The sequence below is a fragment of the Eulemur rufifrons genome, chromosome 5, assembly GCF_041146395.1.
Source record: "Eulemur rufifrons isolate Redbay chromosome 5, OSU_ERuf_1, whole genome shotgun sequence".
In the NCBI taxonomy this organism is placed as follows: domain Eukaryota; kingdom Metazoa; phylum Chordata; class Mammalia; order Primates; family Lemuridae; genus Eulemur; species Eulemur rufifrons.
In genome coordinates, this window is record NC_090987.1 from 30,960,116 (window position 1) to 30,981,681 (window position 21,566).

Sequence of the window (21,566 nt, forward strand, 5' to 3'; positions counted from 1 at the left end):
AGTGCTTGGTAAACTCACAATTTCGGGTGTGTCAGGCTTTCTCTGTGAGGGAGGGTGGGGAGGGGGCAGGCACACTCCTCGATGGGAAGGCGTGGGGGGTGGGGGGACAGGAAGGGAGAGTGAGGCCTTTTGGAAGGAATGAAGGAATTATAACAAGGAATATCACTGGAGTGTTCCTCTCTCTGTCCTCTCTAGAGTGCATTTTGGATGGCAGGGTGGTTTGGTTGAGGCATTTGAGAGGTCTGCATCCCCTGAGGATGGAGGCTCTGTGTGATGGAGAGCTCATGGGAGCCTCAAGCCAGCCCCAGGGACAGGAAGAGGGGCTGGCTGGGGGCAGGCTGCAAGGGAGAGAGGGATGGATGAGAAGGACCTAGAGGTTTCCATGTGGTTATAATTTGGGCCGAAGGGGTGGGAACCTGGGTGTGGTAGAGGAGGAAGAGAGAGGAGAGGGGTCGTGAAGAAACATGAGATAACAGAGATATCAAAAGAATCTGAACTCCTTAGGAGAAAAGAGTTATACAGCTGTCCCTTGGCATCTGAGGGAGATTGAATCCAGGACATTCCCCCTTGGATATCAAAACCCACAGATGCTCAAGTCCCTGACATACAATGGCATATCTGCATATAACCCATACTCCCATATACTTTATATCATCTCTAGATTACTTATAATAAAAAACACAATGTAAATGCTATGTAAGTAGTTATGCTGTATTAGTTTTTATCATTGTGCTGTTATTTTTTATTTTATATTTTCAAAATATTTCCCATCACGGTTGGTTGAATCTATGAATGTGGAACTTGCAGATATGCAAGGCCCACTGGAAATCCAAAACATCACAGATCCACCGCCTGACTCTTAGGTCTACTCTGATTTGCTTGGAGCCTTAGGCCCAAGGCTTATTACGGCTGTCTTTACCGCCATTTATCTGAGAAGTCATTACTGGAAACTCTCTATGGACTCAAACAGAATCATCAGGTAATTAGAACATTCCACAGTTTCTAAATCCAAGTCTTACCCACTGGATGACTTAAGGTTTTACCCTTCTCATGAAAGTGATCAGAATTACGCCCTGGGTTAAGCAACTGCCTGCTTTTAAATTAGATTCTTGATTGCAAATACACAGTAATCTCAAAAACTGTTCCTAGACTCTTGCCGGCTCATCAAGAATAAGATTAATCACCAGGGCTGGCCTGGTGAGTGGCTGAGAACCACCTGAGGACCTCGAATAAAGGCTCTTCTCACATAGGCAGGGTGGCCAGCATAGGAGACTCTCCACACCCTGGGGAGGCGGGGTGGTGTCCACAGTGGGCCCTATGCTACCCACTGTTTTATTACTTTTAAACTATGTGTATAATCTTAGGCAAAATTAGCTATCATTAGAAAGTGTACCTAAGATTTTATAATGACAATCTCAAAGACAGGGAGCTAGATTTACTGTAATTGTAAGGAATATGAGATAAGAAGGAAAGTTCTTCTACTTAAAACACAACTGTAGATCCCCCCCAATATTGGGTTCGGTGCTCCTGTAGCATCCAACTTTCGCCATCGTGGGAAGGGTCAGGGTTTTGTTTGCTTGTGTAATAACCTACCGTGTGTAACTGCTGCCTGTGAATGCTACGATGGAAGGGAGGGCCTCTGTCTTGCTGCCATTATATTACTCACATTAAGCATAGTATCTGTCGCACAGAACAGGCTCAACTAATAGCTGAAGAAAAAAAGAAAGGAAGGAAAAAGGGAGGGAAGGAAAGGGAGACAGACTAACCCTAAAGCAGCCATTATCACTGCCTAGACTGGCCAGAAGTAGGCAGGATGGGCCACAGTCCAGCCTGGAGCTCACGACAGCCACTGAGGCATAGCGGAGGGGAGGGTGGCCTGCAAGCCTGCAGCAAGGTGAGCCACTTGTACCATCTTAATGTACAGCTTTGAGATTTGTGGTTAACATCTTTTATTCATCATGGGCTACAGATTTCACCTTCCTGAACAATTCTTTTTATTCTTACTTGCTTGAAACCACTGACTCCACCTCATCTTTCCCTTATCCTAGCCTAGAGGTCTGGCCCCTCATGGCTTACGTGTGTCACTGCTCCCAGAGCCACGGCCAGGCACGAGGAGTTACCTGTTCATTAAGCTGTATGACCTGTGTTTCTAAATCTTTATCAGACTTGGATGCTGAGCTGCTGGAAGAAGCCCTTTTGGCTGAGGAGGGACGAGAAGGTGTGGATCCTGGTTTAGATGCTGGACTTGATTTAGCCGCGCCTGAAAGCAATCAGAATAAATTATACATATTGGCAACATGAAAAATGTTTTTTAGATATGCAGCATATGTATGATATTAAAAGGAATTTACTAAAACATAGATACCTCCAGTGATCCCTTCCCATGAAGAAAAAAGTACAAATATGCTTAGAAAAAGTACACATGATGAAATGATGGTGTTGTCTTGGGCAACTGCAATTTATTTAACCTTTGTGAGTGCTGTTTTTGCCTCAAGTAATGTGAGGTTAATGCAGTTGTCCCTTCTTTCTCCAGAGAGTTAAGAATAACAGAAACAAAAGGATTTTAAATTTTTGAAGAGGAAAGCCTTTTAGATAAACTCAATCACTCCGCTGAGTTTCTAACAAACAAGAGACCTTGTAACAGATTAATACTTTAGATGAAATATCAATACGAATGTATGTTTTTTTCTCTTTTAATATAAGAGAAAAGCTTTAGCCTAGCTTTAGCCACCGAAAGAGCCCAGGAGCAATGCCATCTCCATAGCGGTGAGCACCCCTTGTGCCCAAAGCTTGGTTTCTAAATGTTACTCTGCAATAAAAGGGCTTCTTGAGAAATGGCTGATTCCAGGGATGGGGCAGGGAATGTTCAAGGTGAGCTTAGGATACCTTGTGTCAAAAAGCAAGGATGTACTCAAGGATTAAGGTCAAAAGGAGACAGGGGCCGGCTTTAAAGGGGCTCCCACCTAGTCACACTTGGGAGAGTTTGCATATCAGGAAGAGTAATAGCTGGAATTTATTGTAATGCATTAGACAAATGGAAATATATCAGTCTGTGATATGAGGGGAGGAGGACAGGGACAGGGAGAGAAAGAATATAAAGATCTTCTCTACAGAACACTGACAGCCAGTGAATGTAGAAGAAATGTCAGAACTAGAAAAATCATTTTGCAACATCCACAATTAGTAACTGATTCAGGAAAAGTTCATCAGTGGACACTAAAACTTTAGGTGAGAGGTTTTTGGGGAACAAAATATTTACATGTGTCAAGATATTATCCTACAAATTCCTCACTATAAAGGGGAAAAATGTACCTTTACAATGCGGAGATCTAGGGGGGAGGGTCATCACCTTAAGCGAGTGATCCACTTGGCATTGCTAATAATGATATAAAGTAAAAAAAAACAAAAACAAAAGAAGACCACTGGTTTCAGGTAAGACCTTACCTATCTGGAGCTCAGCTCATGAAAGACTCTCACTATCTAGAACACGGCACAGATGCTGAGAATGGCATATGCGGCCAAAACAGAAGTCACAACGTAAATGCAACGAAGTTTATGTGCTTCACGATTTAAGAAATTCCAGGTCATCAATGGGGCCCACCCATTCCCTTTTCCTCTGAACACAGCCCCCAACGGTGGCAGCTCTGCTGTCCCCCATTTCAATCTGGTGCAGGCGTTCCCATTGGCCCAGTTCACCACTGCACCCCTCCTCCCCCCGCCACTCTCCTAGGAGGTAAGGAGGGCAGGGGACCCCCTCCTCCCCCGCTACTCTTCTAGGAGGTAAGGAGGGCAGGGGACCCCCTCCTCCCCCCGCTACTCTCCTAGGAGGTAAGGAGGGCAGGGGACCCCCTCCTCCCCCGCCACTCTCCTAGGAGGTAAGGAGGGCAGGGGACCCCCTCCTCCCCCCGCCACTCTCCTAGGAGGTAAGGAGGGCAGGGGACCCCCTCCTCCCCCGCTACTCTCCTAGGAGGTAAGGAGGGCAGGGGGCCCCCTCCTGCCCCCGCTACTCTCCTAGGAGGTAAGGAGGGCAGGGGACCCCTTCCTCCCCCCGCCACTCTCCTAGGAGGTAAGGAGGGCAGGGGACCCCCTCCTCCCCCGCTACTCTCCTAGGAGGTAAGGAGGGCAGGGGACCTCCACCTCCCCCTGCTACTCTCCTAGGAGGTAAGGAGGGCAGAGGACCCCCTCTTCCCCCTGCTACTCTCCTAGGAGGTAAGGAGGGCAGGGGACCCCCTCCTCCCCCGCTACTCTCCTAGGAGGTAAGGAGGGCAGGGGACGCGTCTTATTCCTTTTTGCAACCGCACAGCACAGCACGATGCTTGGCTGAACACATATTTGGTTAAGGAACAAATGTTTACAGTAAATACATGAACAAGTAAATAAAGTCTAGTGATGTGGTTTCCAATTTTACAGTTTATCAGCACCAGTGGATTAGAAAGAGTCAGGTATGTGGCAGCAGTTACAAGTTTCAACCAATATCCTTATTACAAAGTAGCAAACCGGAAGACTATAAAATTTGTATTTGTATGCCTTCAGGTGCCTGGAGTCAGTTACAGAGGCAAGTCATACACGCCCCGGAGAAGCACCGACAGCATTACAGCCTTTAAAATACGTGCCTTTCTGTCATAAAGAAAAAAAAATGCTCTTTAGAAAATACAGGGAAATGCCAAATATACTTTAAAATGAGAATGGTTAAATTAAGAATGCCTTAAAATAGTTTTGAGTATTCAAAAGATAAATCTGCAGATCCCTGGAAACCTCACCTTTGCAGAAGAGCTTCCCAAGGATTCTAGAGAGCTGACGTTTTGCTTTATTTGTGGCTGGTATACAGTTGCAAGGACCCTCCACCTCTGTAGCAGCCTCTAATAAACACTCCTGGATGCCATCTCTGTATCCCACTGACCAGGTTCTCTAACCAAAGGCCAAACCAGCCGGGAAAAGAAAACCACGTGGGGGAGTAGGGAGGGGACACAGAGCACGGACACGCTCATCTGATAAAGAGCCTTCCCGGAGGTAGCCTAGCAGCTGGGGAGGCAGCTTGGGAAAAACTAAGTTCCTTCAGACTTTTAAATAGGCAATATAGCAAATTTTAATATAAAGCACCAAGACTATCCATGATCAATAGCCCTTATTTAATATGCTTATGCCTGCCAGGGCCACGTACTGGAAGTCTCTAAGATGACTAAGATGCAGTCTCTGTTCCCCAGGAGCTCGGTCTCATGGGAGCTACGCCACCTAAGAATTCCCAGGTGTGGCATCTTCAATGTTCTCAGGAATAAGCCAGTGTTCTATGACTCCAAGACCACCCAGTGTGATCAGGCTATATTCCTTCTGTCTTAAACATTCTCCCTCCTCCCTGCCCCCCACCTTTGAGTGACTGACTCTACCATCCTTTTGGCTTCAGCTCAGATGTCACCTCCTCTGGAAGGCCACAGCACCCTGGACACTTTCCTCATAGCACATACCAACTGCAATGGCATAGCTGTCTCTTTAATGCTGACTCCTCCCTTTAGATGTCAGCCCCATGACGCAGGAGTTGTATCTGTTTTGGTCATTACCTTATGTTCCCACGGCCAACCACAGTGCCTACCCAGAAACACCCAGTAACAGTTTTCATAATGCATCGCACAATACTTAGCAGAGGCATCTCTCCAGGGTAAGGATACCAGGGAAAGTTTGAGGAGGGGCTGCCGAATGTCAAAGTCACTGATAGGAAGAATCAGCAATACATGAAGGAAACCAAATAAAAACCATCAGCCTCGTAGAAAGAGAGCTCTTCCTCGGTTTCCTTTCAAGATAGCGTTCCATGATGACTTAGGACTCGTACCTACACAGCATCAGGACGGCAGGTCGAGTGGGTAAGTTCAGCCGCAAATGCTTAACTCTGAGTGGTTTGTGCTGGGTTGTCCAAATCTAAGCCACGTCCACTGGCCTCTTCTGAGAGACCCAGCCCTGCAGAGGGAGCTTCCCTAGCAGCACATGACCTACCTTCCACGTGACCTTCCGTAGGCAGGCGAGCAACTCTGAGGAGGCTGGTTGCGGTGACCGAGCCAGGCTCCTCAGACACACTGGTTCTGGTATTCAGCCTTACCCAGTCCAGTGTCAATTTAAAAAGAAAAAAAAAACACAGAAGGAACAGAAGTTGATTGCTTATAAAACAGGGTTACCGCTAATTATTTTCTCAGGATATCATCAAGTGCAGCTTGGGGAAAAAAAAAAAAAAAGAAATGTTTGGTAAGAAGCAGAAACTCCAGGGCAAGGCCCCGGTGTCAGGGAAGAGCAACTATAAAACAGCAGAGGACGCGGGCCCGGGGAGAACAGAGTCGCACAGGGAGAGAACAGATGGAGGCCATGGGGACACCCTCTGTGTGGCTCACGGCAGGGAGGCCGGAGCTGCTGCAGGGACTGATGCTCTCCCAGTTGCAGCCGCACACAGCCTCACAGAGAAACTGTTTTTCTTTCCTTCCCTTGGGAAAACATGTGTCTTGCTGTTGACAGAGCCCAGCTGAGATACGCCTGTGTGCCTCTGCCTCACTCTGCAGAGTCCCAGCCTTAAAATGGCACCTGGGTTTCATGAATCTGGCAAAGGCCAGGCGGGGGCCTCGGGCCAGGTCCTTCACGCTGGTGCATACGCATGCACCTTCTGGGTCCCCCTGAGATGAGAAAGAGGAAGGCAACGACAGTCAGACTTGGCGCCCTCTGCCGCTCCACCACCTGTGCCCATGTGGGATGGAAGGACAGCTCCGCCCTGCCCTTCACAGGTGCTGACGGGGACGCGGTGCAGGCTGAGCAAAGGAAGGAGTGGAACGGAAAACACATTTTAAAAATTGTATAATAGGTCAAGTAGGTAATTAGTATTTGATATTTAAAATTAGAGGGGTTCTGAAATTCTGATTAAGTTATTTGGAAAGAAACTGTACATTTGTACCTTCAAATGAATAAACGTGGAGAAGTTAAAGAACAGGAAAGATCTCGGTATCTTCAGAGGTTTAGGTTTTTTTTTTTTTTTTAACAACCACCACCACAGTTAAGGGTTAAACTAAAAGGGCTCATTTTCAAATAAATGTAAAGTGGGCTCATTAAATCATCACAAGCTGCAATTTGAAACAGAAGTAATTTACCCCTCACAGCTGACACATGGTTAACACATACTAAATGTATAAAAATGAAACCTTTTGTCCTCATTACATTCAATGATTTCATGTTTTCCTTTTTAGGATAAATAGTAGACAATACCGTAAAGTATAGCATCCTCTCTAGACAGTTAAGAACCAGTCTTTATTTGTTTTGTATTAATAGGTCTTGCTGTCTTCTTTGAAACAACCACACTCTAGTGAACTCAGCTTCTAGGGCTGCCAGATATTCTTTCCCTACTTACTTTGGCCACTGAAACAAGGATGTTATCAGAAAATTGTATAGTTATCAATATCAGTAAACTTAACATTGACATAATACTTTCACGTAAGCTACCGTCTGTATTCCTATCTTGTGAACTGATTCAATAATGTCCCTACAGCTTCCAATCCTGAATTTTAGATACTGAGGTCCTCAATAGCTGCCTCGTTGCTTCCCAGCATGCCCCTGCTCTGCCAGTGATGTGACTTCTGTACCCTCCCAGGCCTCTGGGCTCAATGATGCTTATGTGGAAAACACTTACATAATGGCTTTTGCAGAGAGTGTACCTATTTTGGCTATAATACAGATATAGATTTTTTTTTCTTGCAGCTGATTCAAACATTTCAATTTTTTTTCCAGCTGCATTTGATGATGTCCTGAGAACATAATTAGTGGTAGCCCTGTTTTACAAGCACATCGTTTTGCCCTCAAGCTTTGCTCTACCTCCTAATTTTCCCTTTCAAAATAAAAAGGAATTTCGGAAGCAGAGGAATATAAGCATAAATTCTGTACAAGTCCCTGTAATTCTTTGAATTTACTCATTGGATATGGACATGATTTACAATGCTGGTCTTTGAGCAGTTGTGTCTTAATTAATGCCTTTAGGATTTGGGGCATAAATATGATTCTAAGACATTTTAACCATAGTTGTAAAAAAACAGAGTGGCCTGATTCATTGCCTTAGTGAGGGCAGGGCATTTCTGTGTCTAATGTCAATAATTAGTAGCTTGCTTAATGTTTATGGAAAATGCCACAACATTTTGGGCATATGAGGCCCAGTGGGTTCAGAAGGATGAAGCAAATAAAAGCAGTGTGCTTCGCTTCATGTGTCACGGCCAGGGCTCTGCTGGAATTTAGAAATTCTTCTCACATAATCTGCTATATTCTTTTTGCCAAAATCATAAACAGAGGAACTAAAAATATGACATTAATGCTGTTGACAAGAACTGCAGAGACATTAAAAACATGAGCATGTGCGCGCACACACTCTCAAGAGGCCGCCGCTCTTCTGGTCATTTCCAATGTCTTCCAAACTTTGGGAGGCCACTGCCCTCTCCACTCCACTCCCATTAATCCTCACACACTTAAAACTTCCCCCAAGAGGCTGGGGGCGGTGGCTCAGGCCTGTAACCCTAGCACTTTGGGAGGCCGAAGCAGGCAGGCGGATTGCTTGGGGCCAGGAGTTCAAAATCAGCCTAGGCAAGATAGTGAAACTTCCACCTCTACAAAAAAATAAAAAATTAGCAGGGCATGGTGGCATGTGCCTGTAGTCCCAGCTACTTGAGAGACTGAGGCAGGAGGCTTGCTTTAGTCTAGGAGTGGGAGGTTGCAGTGAGCTATGATGACACCACTGCCCTCCAGCCTGGGAGACAGAGCGAAACCCTGTCTCCAAAAACAAAACAAAAAAACCCCATAACGACCAAAACACTATGGCAGAAGATACATTACATATGCATTGATTAATCCATCGATGGACATGACATCACTTTCCTATCCCCTTCACCTTGGCAAATGATTTTAGTTTTTAACTGAGATAATGAGTTTGGTTAAAAAAAAAGGAAGGTCACTGCTGGGGATAAGGGCATGGGCTAGGCTGATGGGAAGAATGAATTCCCACGGGAAGAGGACTTCCTCAGTGACTAAGCTGACACCAGAGCCCTCAAACTGCAATGTGACTGACAGTTCCTACGCAATCCTGATGGCTGCAAATGTGGGTAATAAAGACCTGATCCTTTCCTTCAAAAATGGCCCCATACCTCCACTCCTAGATCCTGTCACTTATTTTGCTCTGAAGGCCAAAGGAGCACCTCAGTGGCCAGAATTCAGTCCACATGGGATGTTTACAGGGTTCCGAGAAGCTCTGATTCTTGAGACCATTAGGAGGCTGGCACTCTCACTCTGCAATCAGCAGTCCACAGCCCTTATGCCTCTGCTCTTAGCACCAAAGCCCAGGCAAAGTTTGGCTGCCTCTCCCTTTCACAACTTCAGTGTCAGCTTGTAAAAGTGGGCAGCTCCACATGCAGCAAGAATGAAGACCTGGTATGGAACCAGATGTCCTTCGCTTCAGTCTGCAGGGAGGCACGAGGGTGCAGTGGTTGAGAAGGGGCTCTGCAGCCAGACGGCCTTCCGAATTGGGAGCCTGGTTCTGCTACTCACCAGTGGTGTGACTTTCGCTGCCACCTTGTGTGCTTTAAGTTTAAGATGGGAATAGCAGGACCGACTTTGCAGAGTTGGGAGGAGTCTGTGAGTCAACATGGGGAAAGCTTTTACACAAGAGGTTGGTATATAATAAGTGCTCAATAAACAGTAGCTTACATACCTATTGTTACTCAGCAAATGAGATCTGATTCAACTAATGATGCTAAAGTACACTGGTTTCCCATTTCTAGACACTAGCAAAATAAATCTAAACTGCTGAAGTAATAAGAAAATAAGGCTCATTTTTATGTAAAGAAAATCTTTATAAAAATTGATTAACCCTTAACCCACCAATGGGTTCCCTCTATTCCATGCAGTCTCTATCTTAGAAATCAATGTGTGGTAGCTCCAGTCTCTGCTCCTTCTAAATTACCCTAATTCACTCATTTATGCAACAAATATTTATTAAAACTCCATTATGTAGCTGGCAAGCTAATAGGCACTTGGGATAAAACAATGAATGAAACACAAAAGATGCCTGTCCTTGTGGAATTTACATTCTGACGGGGGAACCAGGCAATAAACACTAACATAATAAATCATAAGTGATAGAGGAAACTAGAAAATAAGTGCCACGGTCAAGAGAGCTACAGAGCAGGGAACGGCGAGGAGGGCGGGGCTGGCGGGGGGGTGGGAATTTCAGCTGGGAATTACAGGGAAGGCCTGAGCTTCCACTTTGGGTCCTTCTTTAGTTTCAACTCCTCACCTCAGACCTATGGGGGCTTCCACGGGCTATGCTCAGCTGGAGGCCACTTGGAACGACAGAGGGGTCAGGGACACCGAGCACCAGCAGGCCAGCACTAGGTGCCCCTCTTGAGGGAGTCCTGCAGCTGTCCAGCACAGACACAAGGAGGCGAGGGCCACACCAGGCATGTGTGAGGGTCACCCTGGCTCAAAAGTCGCGTTCCCCATAGAAACCAACACCTCCTATAGCAACTCCGTAGTCACAAATTCCAGGATCCCTGCAAGGGACGTGCCCGTTGCAGGAGCAACCCTTCCTCCTTCAAGGCCTCTTTGAGAAGGTGAGACTGGAGCTACGACCTGAGGGAGGGGAGGCAGGTGGCCGTCTGGAGAGCCAGGAGCAGAGCAGCCCAGGCAGAGGAGAGGCCTATGGTGGCACAAAGGCCCTGCCACACCTGCTCAGGAGCCAGGGCAGGTGGCTGGGGCAGAGGGAGCATGGGACATCGCAGGAGAAGAGAAGGTCAGAGACATACTGGAAGGGGAGGTAACAGGCCCTCACAGGCGCTCGCTGTCTTTCTCAGGGAACAGGGAAGCTGGTGCCGGACCCTGAACAGAGTGACATGATCTGACTTTGGCTTCGAAAGGCTTACTCTTCCTGCTGTGTTGAGAACAGACAAAAGGGGTGAGAGTAGAAGCAGAAAGGCCAGCTAGGGGACTAACGGACAATTTCCCTGGGTGTGAGCAGTGAGTGCTCAAGACAAATTTTGTTATGTTTTTGGTAAAGTACTTTAAATGCTATAGTTTGGAAAACCTATTCTGTACCCTACAGAACAGTCACCAAATGTCCAGCCATTTCACACAACGTATGCTTTGCAATGTTAACAGCAACAAAAAGACATTCTGTGATCAATAGCATCTGCTATTGATTCCAAGGGGAGGGCTTAAGGAAAACCAGGCAGTGACAAGAGCCTGTGTTCCTCTCAATCCACTGTTCAGGGGTCATTTCAGTGCAATAAATGCCTCATCCCCGGAGAGTGTACCAATGAGGCACACTGCAGGTCGCAGGCTCACTGAGGGCGTGGCTGCCGCAGCACAGCGTGAGCAGCGCCTGAGCACCTCCCTTCGCTGACCAGCGATCACAGAACCTGCGCCTGCCTTGGGCAGAGCGCCTGACAGCACTGCGCATGTGCAGCGAGTGTGAGCCTTAGCATACTGGCTTACTTCTGCCCTGCTTACTGTCCCTGCTGGAGAGGATGTGCTTATTTTTAGCCATCATGTGATTCTCCAGTATTTTCCAGGCTCTGCTTGAGTCACTCTGGTTTCAGAGAATTTTTCATAGTGGGAAAAAAAAAAAAATGCAGGAAAGCACTCTGCATCTTAAAATGGCTCAAGTATTAAAAATTCGAACTTGTAAATAGTTATTTCAACATGGTATGAATTTCTTTCGATAAACTACTGACTTTTCACACCTCTCCCATCTTGGAAGAAAACTAAGTGTGCTTTGAAACGCATTAGGTACCAAATCCAATCGCTATCTTAATTTAAAATACTATTTTTTTTCAATCGTTCTCAGAGCAACAGAAATGGTGAGGATCACTCACCCCAATAAAGACCACACACATCACATCCAAACAGGAAATTAGAGGAGCACCGCCTTGCCTGTGCACTGCAGCGACAGGGCACGGTAGTGGCTGAAGGCGCAGAGCACACCGAGACAGCCCACTGAGAATAAAGATACCCAGGCGTTACCATGACGACGACATCATGGGTGCCACTGCACTCCTGGCATGCAGCGGTCATTTAAGCAAAAAGCTTATGAGCTAAGATGGCCATTTTGGGGGAACACAAGTACTTAATTTATGGCGTGCTGTCCTTCAGTTTCCAGTCAGTCCCTATTGACTGACAATTGGCAAGACCAGCGTTTGAGGCTCCAATTTCTGACTGTGGCAAGCCCGTTGTGCTCTGTTAACACCATCTTATCCAGATTCTCTTAAGAAGAGAGACGTGGTCTGAGGCCACAGAGCAGGCTGGAGCTCAGGGACGTGAGAACTACGAGCAGAGCCCCACCTCAATCACCCACCTTCTTTTACTTACTAGGCTCTTGGTCCAAGTTCTTTGCTTTCACCAACCAACTACCAAGCCAGAAATGTGTCCATCATTTATCCTTGGTTTCCTCCTTTCCCTTACTTCCCATATCCTATTAATCATCAGTCTCCTTAGGGTCTCTACCCACATGGCTACTACCTCCACTTAAGCTACCATCCACTCCCACATGGTTTGCTACAACAGCCTTTTAGCTAATCTTCTGGATTGGAACTGTGCGCCTTCTAATGCATTCTCATACTGCAAATTAAACTTCTGCTTAAACCTTTCAATGACTCCTGACAGTCCCCATTATAAAGTGTAACCTCTGTGTGACCAGCAGACCCTAAGGTGACCCCCCCCCCAATGCTCTGCCTCCTGGTGTTCATGACTTTGCAAGATATTCTCCTCCCTTAAGTGTGCATGGGACCCATGACCTGCCTCTAACCCAAAGAATAACATGGCAAAGGTGATAGGAGTCACTCACACCATTATGTTACCATATGTACAACTGTCTTGCTTGCAGGCATACCAGACAGACTCTTCCTACTGGTCTTGAAGAAGTAGTTGCCAGGAAGTAAGCCCCTTTATTGGAAAAGCCCACAAGGCAAAGAGGTGCAAGTAGCCTCTAGGAACTCAGAGCAGCTTCCAGCAAGAAACAGGTGCCTCCGTCCTGCAGCCTCAAGGAAACCGCCAACAACTTGAGGGAGCTTGGAAGCAAATCTTTCCCCAGCTGAACCTCTGATGAGACCACAGCCCTAGTGGGTACCTGAATTGTAACCTAAGCAGAGAACCTAGTGAAGCTGTGTCTGTACTTTAGAATCTGTGAGAGAATACACGTGTGTTGTTTTAAGCTCCTCAGTTTGTGACTTATAAAAAAAATTTTTTTTTATCAATAACAAAAGTCCTGCTTCCCTCTGCAGTCTCACGTCTCAACATCCACACAGAACAACATGCACTTTATTGAATAGCACACATTCTCTCTCAACTTCAGTATCCTTTCTCTCTGCCTGGAATGCTCTCCACCACACCCTTCATGTGACTAACCTCTACGCAGTCCTTAAGTCTTGGCTGAATCTCGTTTTTTCCAGGAAACCTTTATGGAATATGCAAGACCAGCTCAGGCGGTCTTCCTGTCCACCCTGAGTACACTTACCTCACCTTACTGCTATTTTCTATTTATTGTCAAGTTTCCCCACTAGGCTGTAACTTCCTTAAAAGCAGAGGGTCTTGTCAAAATCACTGTATAACTCCAGCATCTCTTACAGTGCCTCAACAAATATTTGTTGAGAAACTAAATGAGTAAACAAGAATGAAATGAGAATTCAAGTAAAGGTTTTACAAAAAGGGTAAGGGTAAGGGTAAGAAATAGAAACTGCTGTTTAAGAAATATTTCCTGTGTTGCTGTGCAGCTCTGTGCACCATGACACTTTCTATGTCACAGTGCGAGGGGCTTCTCAGGTGACACAGATGATTGGAGCACACTGCAAAGACAGCCATGTGTTGGCTTACTGCATCTTCCTTGCTTCAAATGGACACTGCAGTGATTCAATTTAAGTTTGCTAAACTCAACAAACATTAGGCCGGGCACGGTGGCTCACACCTGTAATCCTAGCACTCTGGGAGGCCAAGGCGCGAGGATCGCTTGAGCTCAGGAGTTCAAGACCAGCCTGAGCAATAGTGAGACCCCATCTCTACTAAAAATAGAAAAAATTAGCTGGGTGCACACCTGTAGTCCCAGCTACTTGGGAGGCTGAGGCAAGAGGATTGCTTGAGCCCAGGAGTTTGAGGTTTCTGTGAGCTAGGCTGACACCACAGCACTCTAGCCTGGGTGACAGAATGAGACTCTGTCTCAAACAAACAAACAACCCCCCCCCCCCCCAAACCCCACAAATATTAAATGAGGACCTTCTATGGGTCAGGCATTGGGGAAACAATGACTGCACAAGACAAAGCTGGTTCATAGTTTAGTTCACCTAATTCCAAGGGATTCTGGAAAATCATTCAAGTCAAAACTGTTTTCTATTCCTGCCCCACAAATGAAGTAACAAAGAAAGGCACCAATAATAAAGAAAAATAGGTTCACAGGCAATCTATGCTATTTTGCTCATGAAAACCAAGAATGAACGCTGTCACTGTCTTTTGAGGCCTGACAAGGTTTCCTGGTTAGGCGGAGAAGCAAAATCTCAAGCGATTACACTTGTGGAGAGAAAGTGATGATCTATCAGAGTAACACGGGGCATTCAGTTCTAGAATTAATATTTCAGCATATATAGAGAGCAGCTATGTAAGAATGACTCAAAGCTAGTTCTGAAAGAGCCCAGTCTTCTTCAAAAAGGGGCTGGGAGGGTTTGCTTCCTGGTGCAGGTGGGACACCAACGGAGGCCATGGGCCCTCTCCCGCAGAGCCCTGTGTGAGGGAACGGACTACACGTGCCGAACACGTGCCAGTTCTGGCTCAGGAGCTGCTCTTCACTTTGAAATCACCCAGGCCATTTACACAGGGAGTTGTAGGAATTGAAGGATTAAGAAGTCAGAGATTAGTAATTTTACTCATTTTAGGGCTCAGTATTCTGGGCTTTATACACATTCCTGCTTTTGGCCTAATAAGAAGCCTGGAACAAGTAGCTTAACATCTCCTGCATTCATAAATGTAGATAAAATATAGCAACTCTCTCTTGTTACAGCAGGTAATAAAAATCTGCTTAAGAATGAAAGGAAATGTTTTTGAATTAAAAAAAATGTTAATTAAAGAAATAAATGCCATACCAATAAAACAGCATATGTTCTGCGTCTCAAGCCTTAGTAACACTAAGCAGATAAATAATAGCAGAGCTATTTATTTCTTCAATACATCATGTAATTTGAATGAGGTTTGTGATAACTTACTGTGGTTTAGCATAGCACGGGGAGAAGATAAGATGATAAAACAAGACCATATTCATGATATTTGAGAGAGGCAATATAATATAATGATTAAAGAGTATAGGCTCTGGAATCATAGGGTCAGGCCTTAAATCTTGGGTCCTTTACTTCTAGTGTGTGATCTGGGCAAGTTACTGGACCTCTCTGTGCCTCAGTTTCCTCAACTCTAAAAATGAGGGTAATACAACTACCTACCTTTTAGAATTATTGTAAAGCTAAATTGAACTAATACGCATTATGTTCTTAGGATAACAGTTGGCACTTAGTGTGTGCTCAGTAAATATTTGCTAATATTACTGATGACTGTCCCTTACATTTTAAATGTTTTCCTTAACTTTCATGAAAAAAAATTGTATTCATATTAGATTTAGATTCTGAGTTATACAATAATAGTACCACAACACTTTGTAAGTTTTAATCTTTGAGCTTTAAAAAACTCTAGTTTTTTTGAAAAAAGTATGTACATACTTTGACTCAGAAAGCCAAAATAATTAAAAACTGCAAATGGAATTAGTAAATCATCTGTCAAAAATGCTGTCTCAGTCAGAAAAGAAATTGGGATGACCATGAAAAATGCATGGCTCTCCTACAGGGACTGCCAGGAGATTCCTATTTGAAACTCTAGAATTCTTCATGATTCTTTGCTCTTTTCTTCACTCAATATTTCAAACTCAGAGATATTCAGCGTCCTGGCAAGGCAGAGCACTGTTCATATTTTATGTTATGGTTTGCATCGTAATTATAGGTAGGTGCTATGGTCTGAATGTTTGTGCCACCCCAAATTCATGTTAAAACCTAATCCCCAGTGCAATAGTGTTAGAGGTAAGGACTTTAGGCGGTAATTAGGTCACGATGGTAGAGCCCAAAGGAGTTTATTTGCCCCTTCCACCATCCAAGTAAACAATGAGAAGATGCCCTATATAAGAACAGGCTGTTGCCAGACACTGAATCTGCCAGTGCCTCAATCCTAAACTTCTCAGCCCCCAGAACTGTGAGAAATAAATTTCTGTTGTTTATACAAAGCTCCCCAGTTTAAGGTATTTTGTTATAGGAGACTGAATGGACTAAAGCAGTAGGGAAATGTAGTTTCCATTATTCTTTGTGGAGAAAATATCCCAATGCCTAGCAGTGTGTCTTATACATCTTACGTATAGATATGTCACTAGAAGAACAAAATCAAGAGAGTAGGGGGTCCCCTCTGAGAACTTAATTAGTTGGACCATTACAGTGTTTCTTTCCATTTTCTCCAGGTCTTCAGGTAGCTAAGAGAGCAGTCATTAAGTGGTATGCAGCTTAGCAACAGGACAGTTTTTCTTAACATGAACAGGTCAAATGAATGCAATGTTGACATGGAGCAGGGGTTGAGTGAAAGATACAAATATTATTCCATATTATAATGAGAAATACAAACATGTGTTTGAAAAGAAGGCTTGCTAATTATGGGGCTAGTAAGAAAAATGCATCTCTTCCTTGTTCTGAATTGATACTGCATGATCTCTGAAAATTACTGTTTGGTCCTTGAAGAAGTAAGTAGGTAGGTAGATAGTAGAGTATGTGGTTAAGTGATTGGGGATTGTGGGATAGCAATGTTAAGCAGGTACCTACTGGCAAGTTGTAGGAATAAACAGGCATGACTCATCTTGCTGGAGAGACCATAAAGGGACAAGAAGTATACCTGGGCCTACCCTGTGGGGCTCGGGGAAGTCAAATGCCATCATGGAGTGTCCTAGTGTAAAGAGAAGACATGGGAAAATGAATTTCTTGGAATAAATAATGGCTTTGGGTAAGACCAACATCTGTGGCTAAAGGAAGCAGTTTCTCAAAAGGTAAATGGAGATTTAGTGCATCCTGGTAATAATAAAGAAAAGAAAATCCCGAATAAAGGTCTGAGGTCAAGGTTAGAACCCCTCGAATGGGATTTAACTTCTTAAGTATTTCTCCCTTAGACTCTAGTTAAGTGTCTGTTAAATCAAAAACATCAACACTATTTGCAGCAATATAACCAAATACAGTCTCCACAACACTGAGTAACAATATATAAGATACAATCCAAAATTATTTGATATATGAAGAGCCACGAAAACAGAACACATTCTCAAAAGAAAAGAAAATCAATAGATGCCAGTTGTGAGATGCCAGGATGGTAGAATTCGCAGATAAGAACTTTAAAAGCAGCTACCATAACCATGCTCAGTAAAGGAAAATATGTTCATATGAATGAAAAGGTAGACAAACACAGCAAAGAAAAAAAAATTGAAAAATTTAAAACAAAAATACAACAGCTCAATTTTTTTTTTTTAAAAAATGTAGAATTCTACAATAGTAGAACGGTGATGACTAGGGAAAGAGAGGGCAAACTTGAAAATACATCAACAGAGACCGTCTAAAGAAGAGAGAAAATAAGGACTGGAAAAAAAATCAACAGTGCCTCAGAGACTTTTAGTACAATTTCAAAAGCTCTAACATATGGATAAATAGAGCCCCAGAAGGATATGATAGAAAGAATGGAGATGAAATACCATTTGGAAAAAATAATGCTGAAAACTTCCTAAAGACATAAATTTACAGATTTAGGAAGCTTAATGAACTCTAAAACAAGATAAATTCAAAAAGAACCATGATTAGGCACATCATAGTCATGCTACTGAAAACCAAAGATAAAGAAAATATTTTGACTGCACCCAGAGAAAAACTATATACTACACACAGGAGAAGAATGATTAGAATGAGAGAATGAGTATATACTTCTTATCTTTGAGGGCCATAGGCATTACAGTGGAAATGACATCTTTAAAGTGCTTGAAGAATATATACATTTGTGTGTGTATATATATATTTCACTTGAATCCTTTATCAAGTAAAAATATTCTTTAAGAATGAGGGTAAAATAAAGACATTTACAGAAAAAGAAAAACTAAAAGACTTTGTTGTCACTGGACCTGCACTATAAGAAATCCTAAAGAAAGTTCTTCAGTATGAAGAGAAATGAAACCAATAGGGAACTTGGATATTCAAGAACGAAGGAAAAATACTGGAAATGGTAAAAATGTGAAAAATAAACAATTTTTCTCTTAATTTCTTTATAACATATGGACTGTTTAGAAGCATTGTTTAATAGAAATATGTGAACCACATAATTTAAAATTTTCTAGTAACCGCATCAAAAAAAGTAAAAAGACTAATTTTAACATAAGCAAAATATATAGGAGACATACAAAATATATTTTCTACATGTAATCAATATAAAAATTATTAATTAGATGTTTCACACTTTTTTCATACTAAGTCTTCTAAATTCAGCATGCTTTTTATATGTATAGCACATTTCAATGAAAAATAAACACATTTCAAGTACTTAAATGCCGCTGTGAACTGGACATTGTGGGTTTAAAGCAAAAGTTATAACATTGTCTTGTAGGGTTTATAATGTATATAAACGTAATACATATGACAGCGAAGAACAATGGGGACAGGGGTTTCAAGGTTTCCACATATTATATGAAGTTTTACAATATTAATTTTAAGCATACTGTGAAAAGACATGAATATATATTATAATCCTTAGAACAACCACTAAAAAAATTAATGCAAAGAGGCATAGTTAAAAAGGCAATAAACAAATTAAAATAAAACTCTCAAAAATATTTTAGGAATCCAGAAGATGACAGAAAGGGACAAACAGAAAACAAATGATAACATGGTAGATCTAAATCCAACCAAATCAATAATTATATTAAATGTAAATGGAATGAGCATTCTAATTAAAAGGCAGAGATTATCAGAATGAATAAAAAAAGCAAGATCCAATTATATGCTGTTTAGAAGAGACACACTTTAAATATAAAGACAAAGATAAGTAAAAATTTAACTTATCATGGAGAAAGATATACCATGCAAACAGTAAGCTGGAGTGGCTATATTAGTATCAGATAAAATAGATTTATAAGACAAAGTATTATCAAAGGTAAAGAGAAACACCTCATAAAATAGAAAGGTCAATTCAACAGATGACTGAACAATCATAAATATGTATGCAACTAATAATAGAGCCTTAAAATATAGGAAACAAAAATTGAGAGAATTAAAGAGAGAAATGGACAATTCCAAAGTCAATGCAGGAAAATTTAACACACTCTTTGCAGCAATTGTTAGAACTAGACAACAAAAATATCCATAAAAACACATAGGATCTTAATAACACTATCAACCACTTTGACCTAATTGACATTTAAAAACACCATACTACCAGCTAATGCAGAATACCCACTGTTTTCAACTGTATGTGGTACACTGACCAAGAGAGACCATATTCTGGGCCATAAAACCGAGATCAGGAGGATAAAAACCACTCCTTACTGCTATATTTTACTGCCTCTTTTAAAAAACAGAACCAAAAAAAAAAAAAAAAAGTAAAAGCAACTCTTCTTTCCCAAAAAAGGCGAGCAGTGTTGCTTACTTAGAGTACAGGTGCTCAACAAATGTTCATATGTTGCTAAAGAAATAAATGAATAAACATGGTCACATTTTTATAGTTATTATGAACTGCCTTAGAAAAACCAAAATTAAAGGTAATTGAGAGTGTGAGTATTCAAATATTCAATATACTTTTTGAAAAGCACTGTTAGGATTTATTTAAATCTACATTTAGGGATTTAATTATAATTGTTCAAACACTTTATTATACTTAGGTTGCTTACTTTTTGAAACCATTCTTAGCATTCTTATTAATCTGATTTTAAGGCCAAAACACTGAAGCCCTTAAGGAAGAGAGAAAGCTCAGACTCAATTACCATAGCAACTCTAAATCTATCATACTATATTTGTATATGGGAGTTTGATTTAAATACATGAATGTATGTGAATTTGCAATGTGTCTAAGCTGTAGTTGCTATAGAAACCATAACTTCGAATTTTCTTTTAAATTTAGTAAGTGCTCACACATGAAAACTGATTCCCCTAGACAGCTATCTGGAGTTGCAGATACAGTTCATAGCAACAAATTTACAAACATGATGATTCACAATGATTTATGTACTTAATAGATATCTAACATGAAAATATGTATTTTAATCCATGCCCCCTGGTTGGCAGATCAAAACCAATTCAAGATGCAACGCCTCAGAATGTGGACCATAAAACTTGCCAGGCAGCCATCCAACCTCGTCTCTGCTTATGCTAAAGCTTGTTACATCACAGGTAAATTACCCAACTATACACAGAAATCAAACTACCCTCCAGCTTCTCTGAATTGACAAAAGAAAAGCTTTTATCTGTACTGAAATGGCAGAAAAATCTAGCATGTTCTCACAAAAACAGAATGCACCAAGGATGTGGAATGTATGTATTTTATACATAAGCAAACGATCTCTGGCACATGGCTATATAAGTAGTCTGTATGATATCAAAGCACATTTTTTTTTCTTGCTAATACAGACCGAGTCCTCCCTTGATTATCATCATGGTGATACTCCACTTCATGATCACTTTTTCCACTCTAATCTGGTCCTTCTGTCATACAAAATGCTTTAGAGCTGTCACTTACTACTCTTATCATGCAATAGACAAGACATACAAGTTAATTTTCATATTAGCCTAAGGGAATATTTGGAGAGAGATAAATTCACTGCAAAATGAATCAAGTATTCCAAAGCCAAAAATGAAAAAGGAACTGAGGACCAGCTCTTGTTTTTGATTATACCAGCCACTTCTTGTTTCCATGAACACCACTAATTAAGAAATGACCAAGGCTTAGAGGTGGGAATAGAAATTACTACTACATATTTCTGCCCTGGCACCACTGTGAGATAAATGTGATACGGATATGTGAATTTCCCAGGCAGCTGACTCTCACCTCATGAAGCACTTTAATTTGTCCTAAATTTTAGATGGACAAAATCAGGATTGTGTATGAGGAGAGTGTGGACTTGAGTGGCTTCAGACCAGAGGCATGGGGACCAGTGTAGAGACTATAAACACAGAGTTCATGGGGGAAATGATTCAGAGTCAATATTATAAACAGAGAAGTATAACAGAATCCTAAGAATTATAAGGGACCAATGATAGTATTGATAATTGCATGCTGGTGTCATACACACACTGAAGACTACTGAGAGGTATGGAGCTATTTGATTTTGTAATAAAGATCCTGGGCTACTAATAGGCTCATTAAGGTTTTTGTTAAATTTTTTGGCTCTTCTTTTACTGATATTTGTACTTTCTGTTGATAGCTGTGTATTCCTTGCCCTAATGAGTTATGTGCTAAGAATCTATATCCCCATGTTTATTATG

The 21,566-nt window shown here is 42.3% G+C and overlaps 1 protein-coding gene across 3 annotated transcripts in view; it reads right to left on the bottom strand.

Annotated features, from left to right (window-relative positions):
* Positions 1-21,566, bottom strand: part of MAPRE2 (microtubule associated protein RP/EB family member 2) — a 135,136-nt gene that overhangs the window by 12,731 nt on the left and 100,839 nt on the right. For all 3 annotated transcript variants that reach the window (XM_069468459.1, XM_069468458.1, XM_069468457.1), the window contains one exon: positions 2,121-2,260. In XM_069468459.1, coding sequence (XP_069324560.1) covers positions 2,121-2,260 — 140 coding nt within the window. The remainder of the gene's footprint in view (positions 1-2,120; positions 2,261-21,566) is intronic.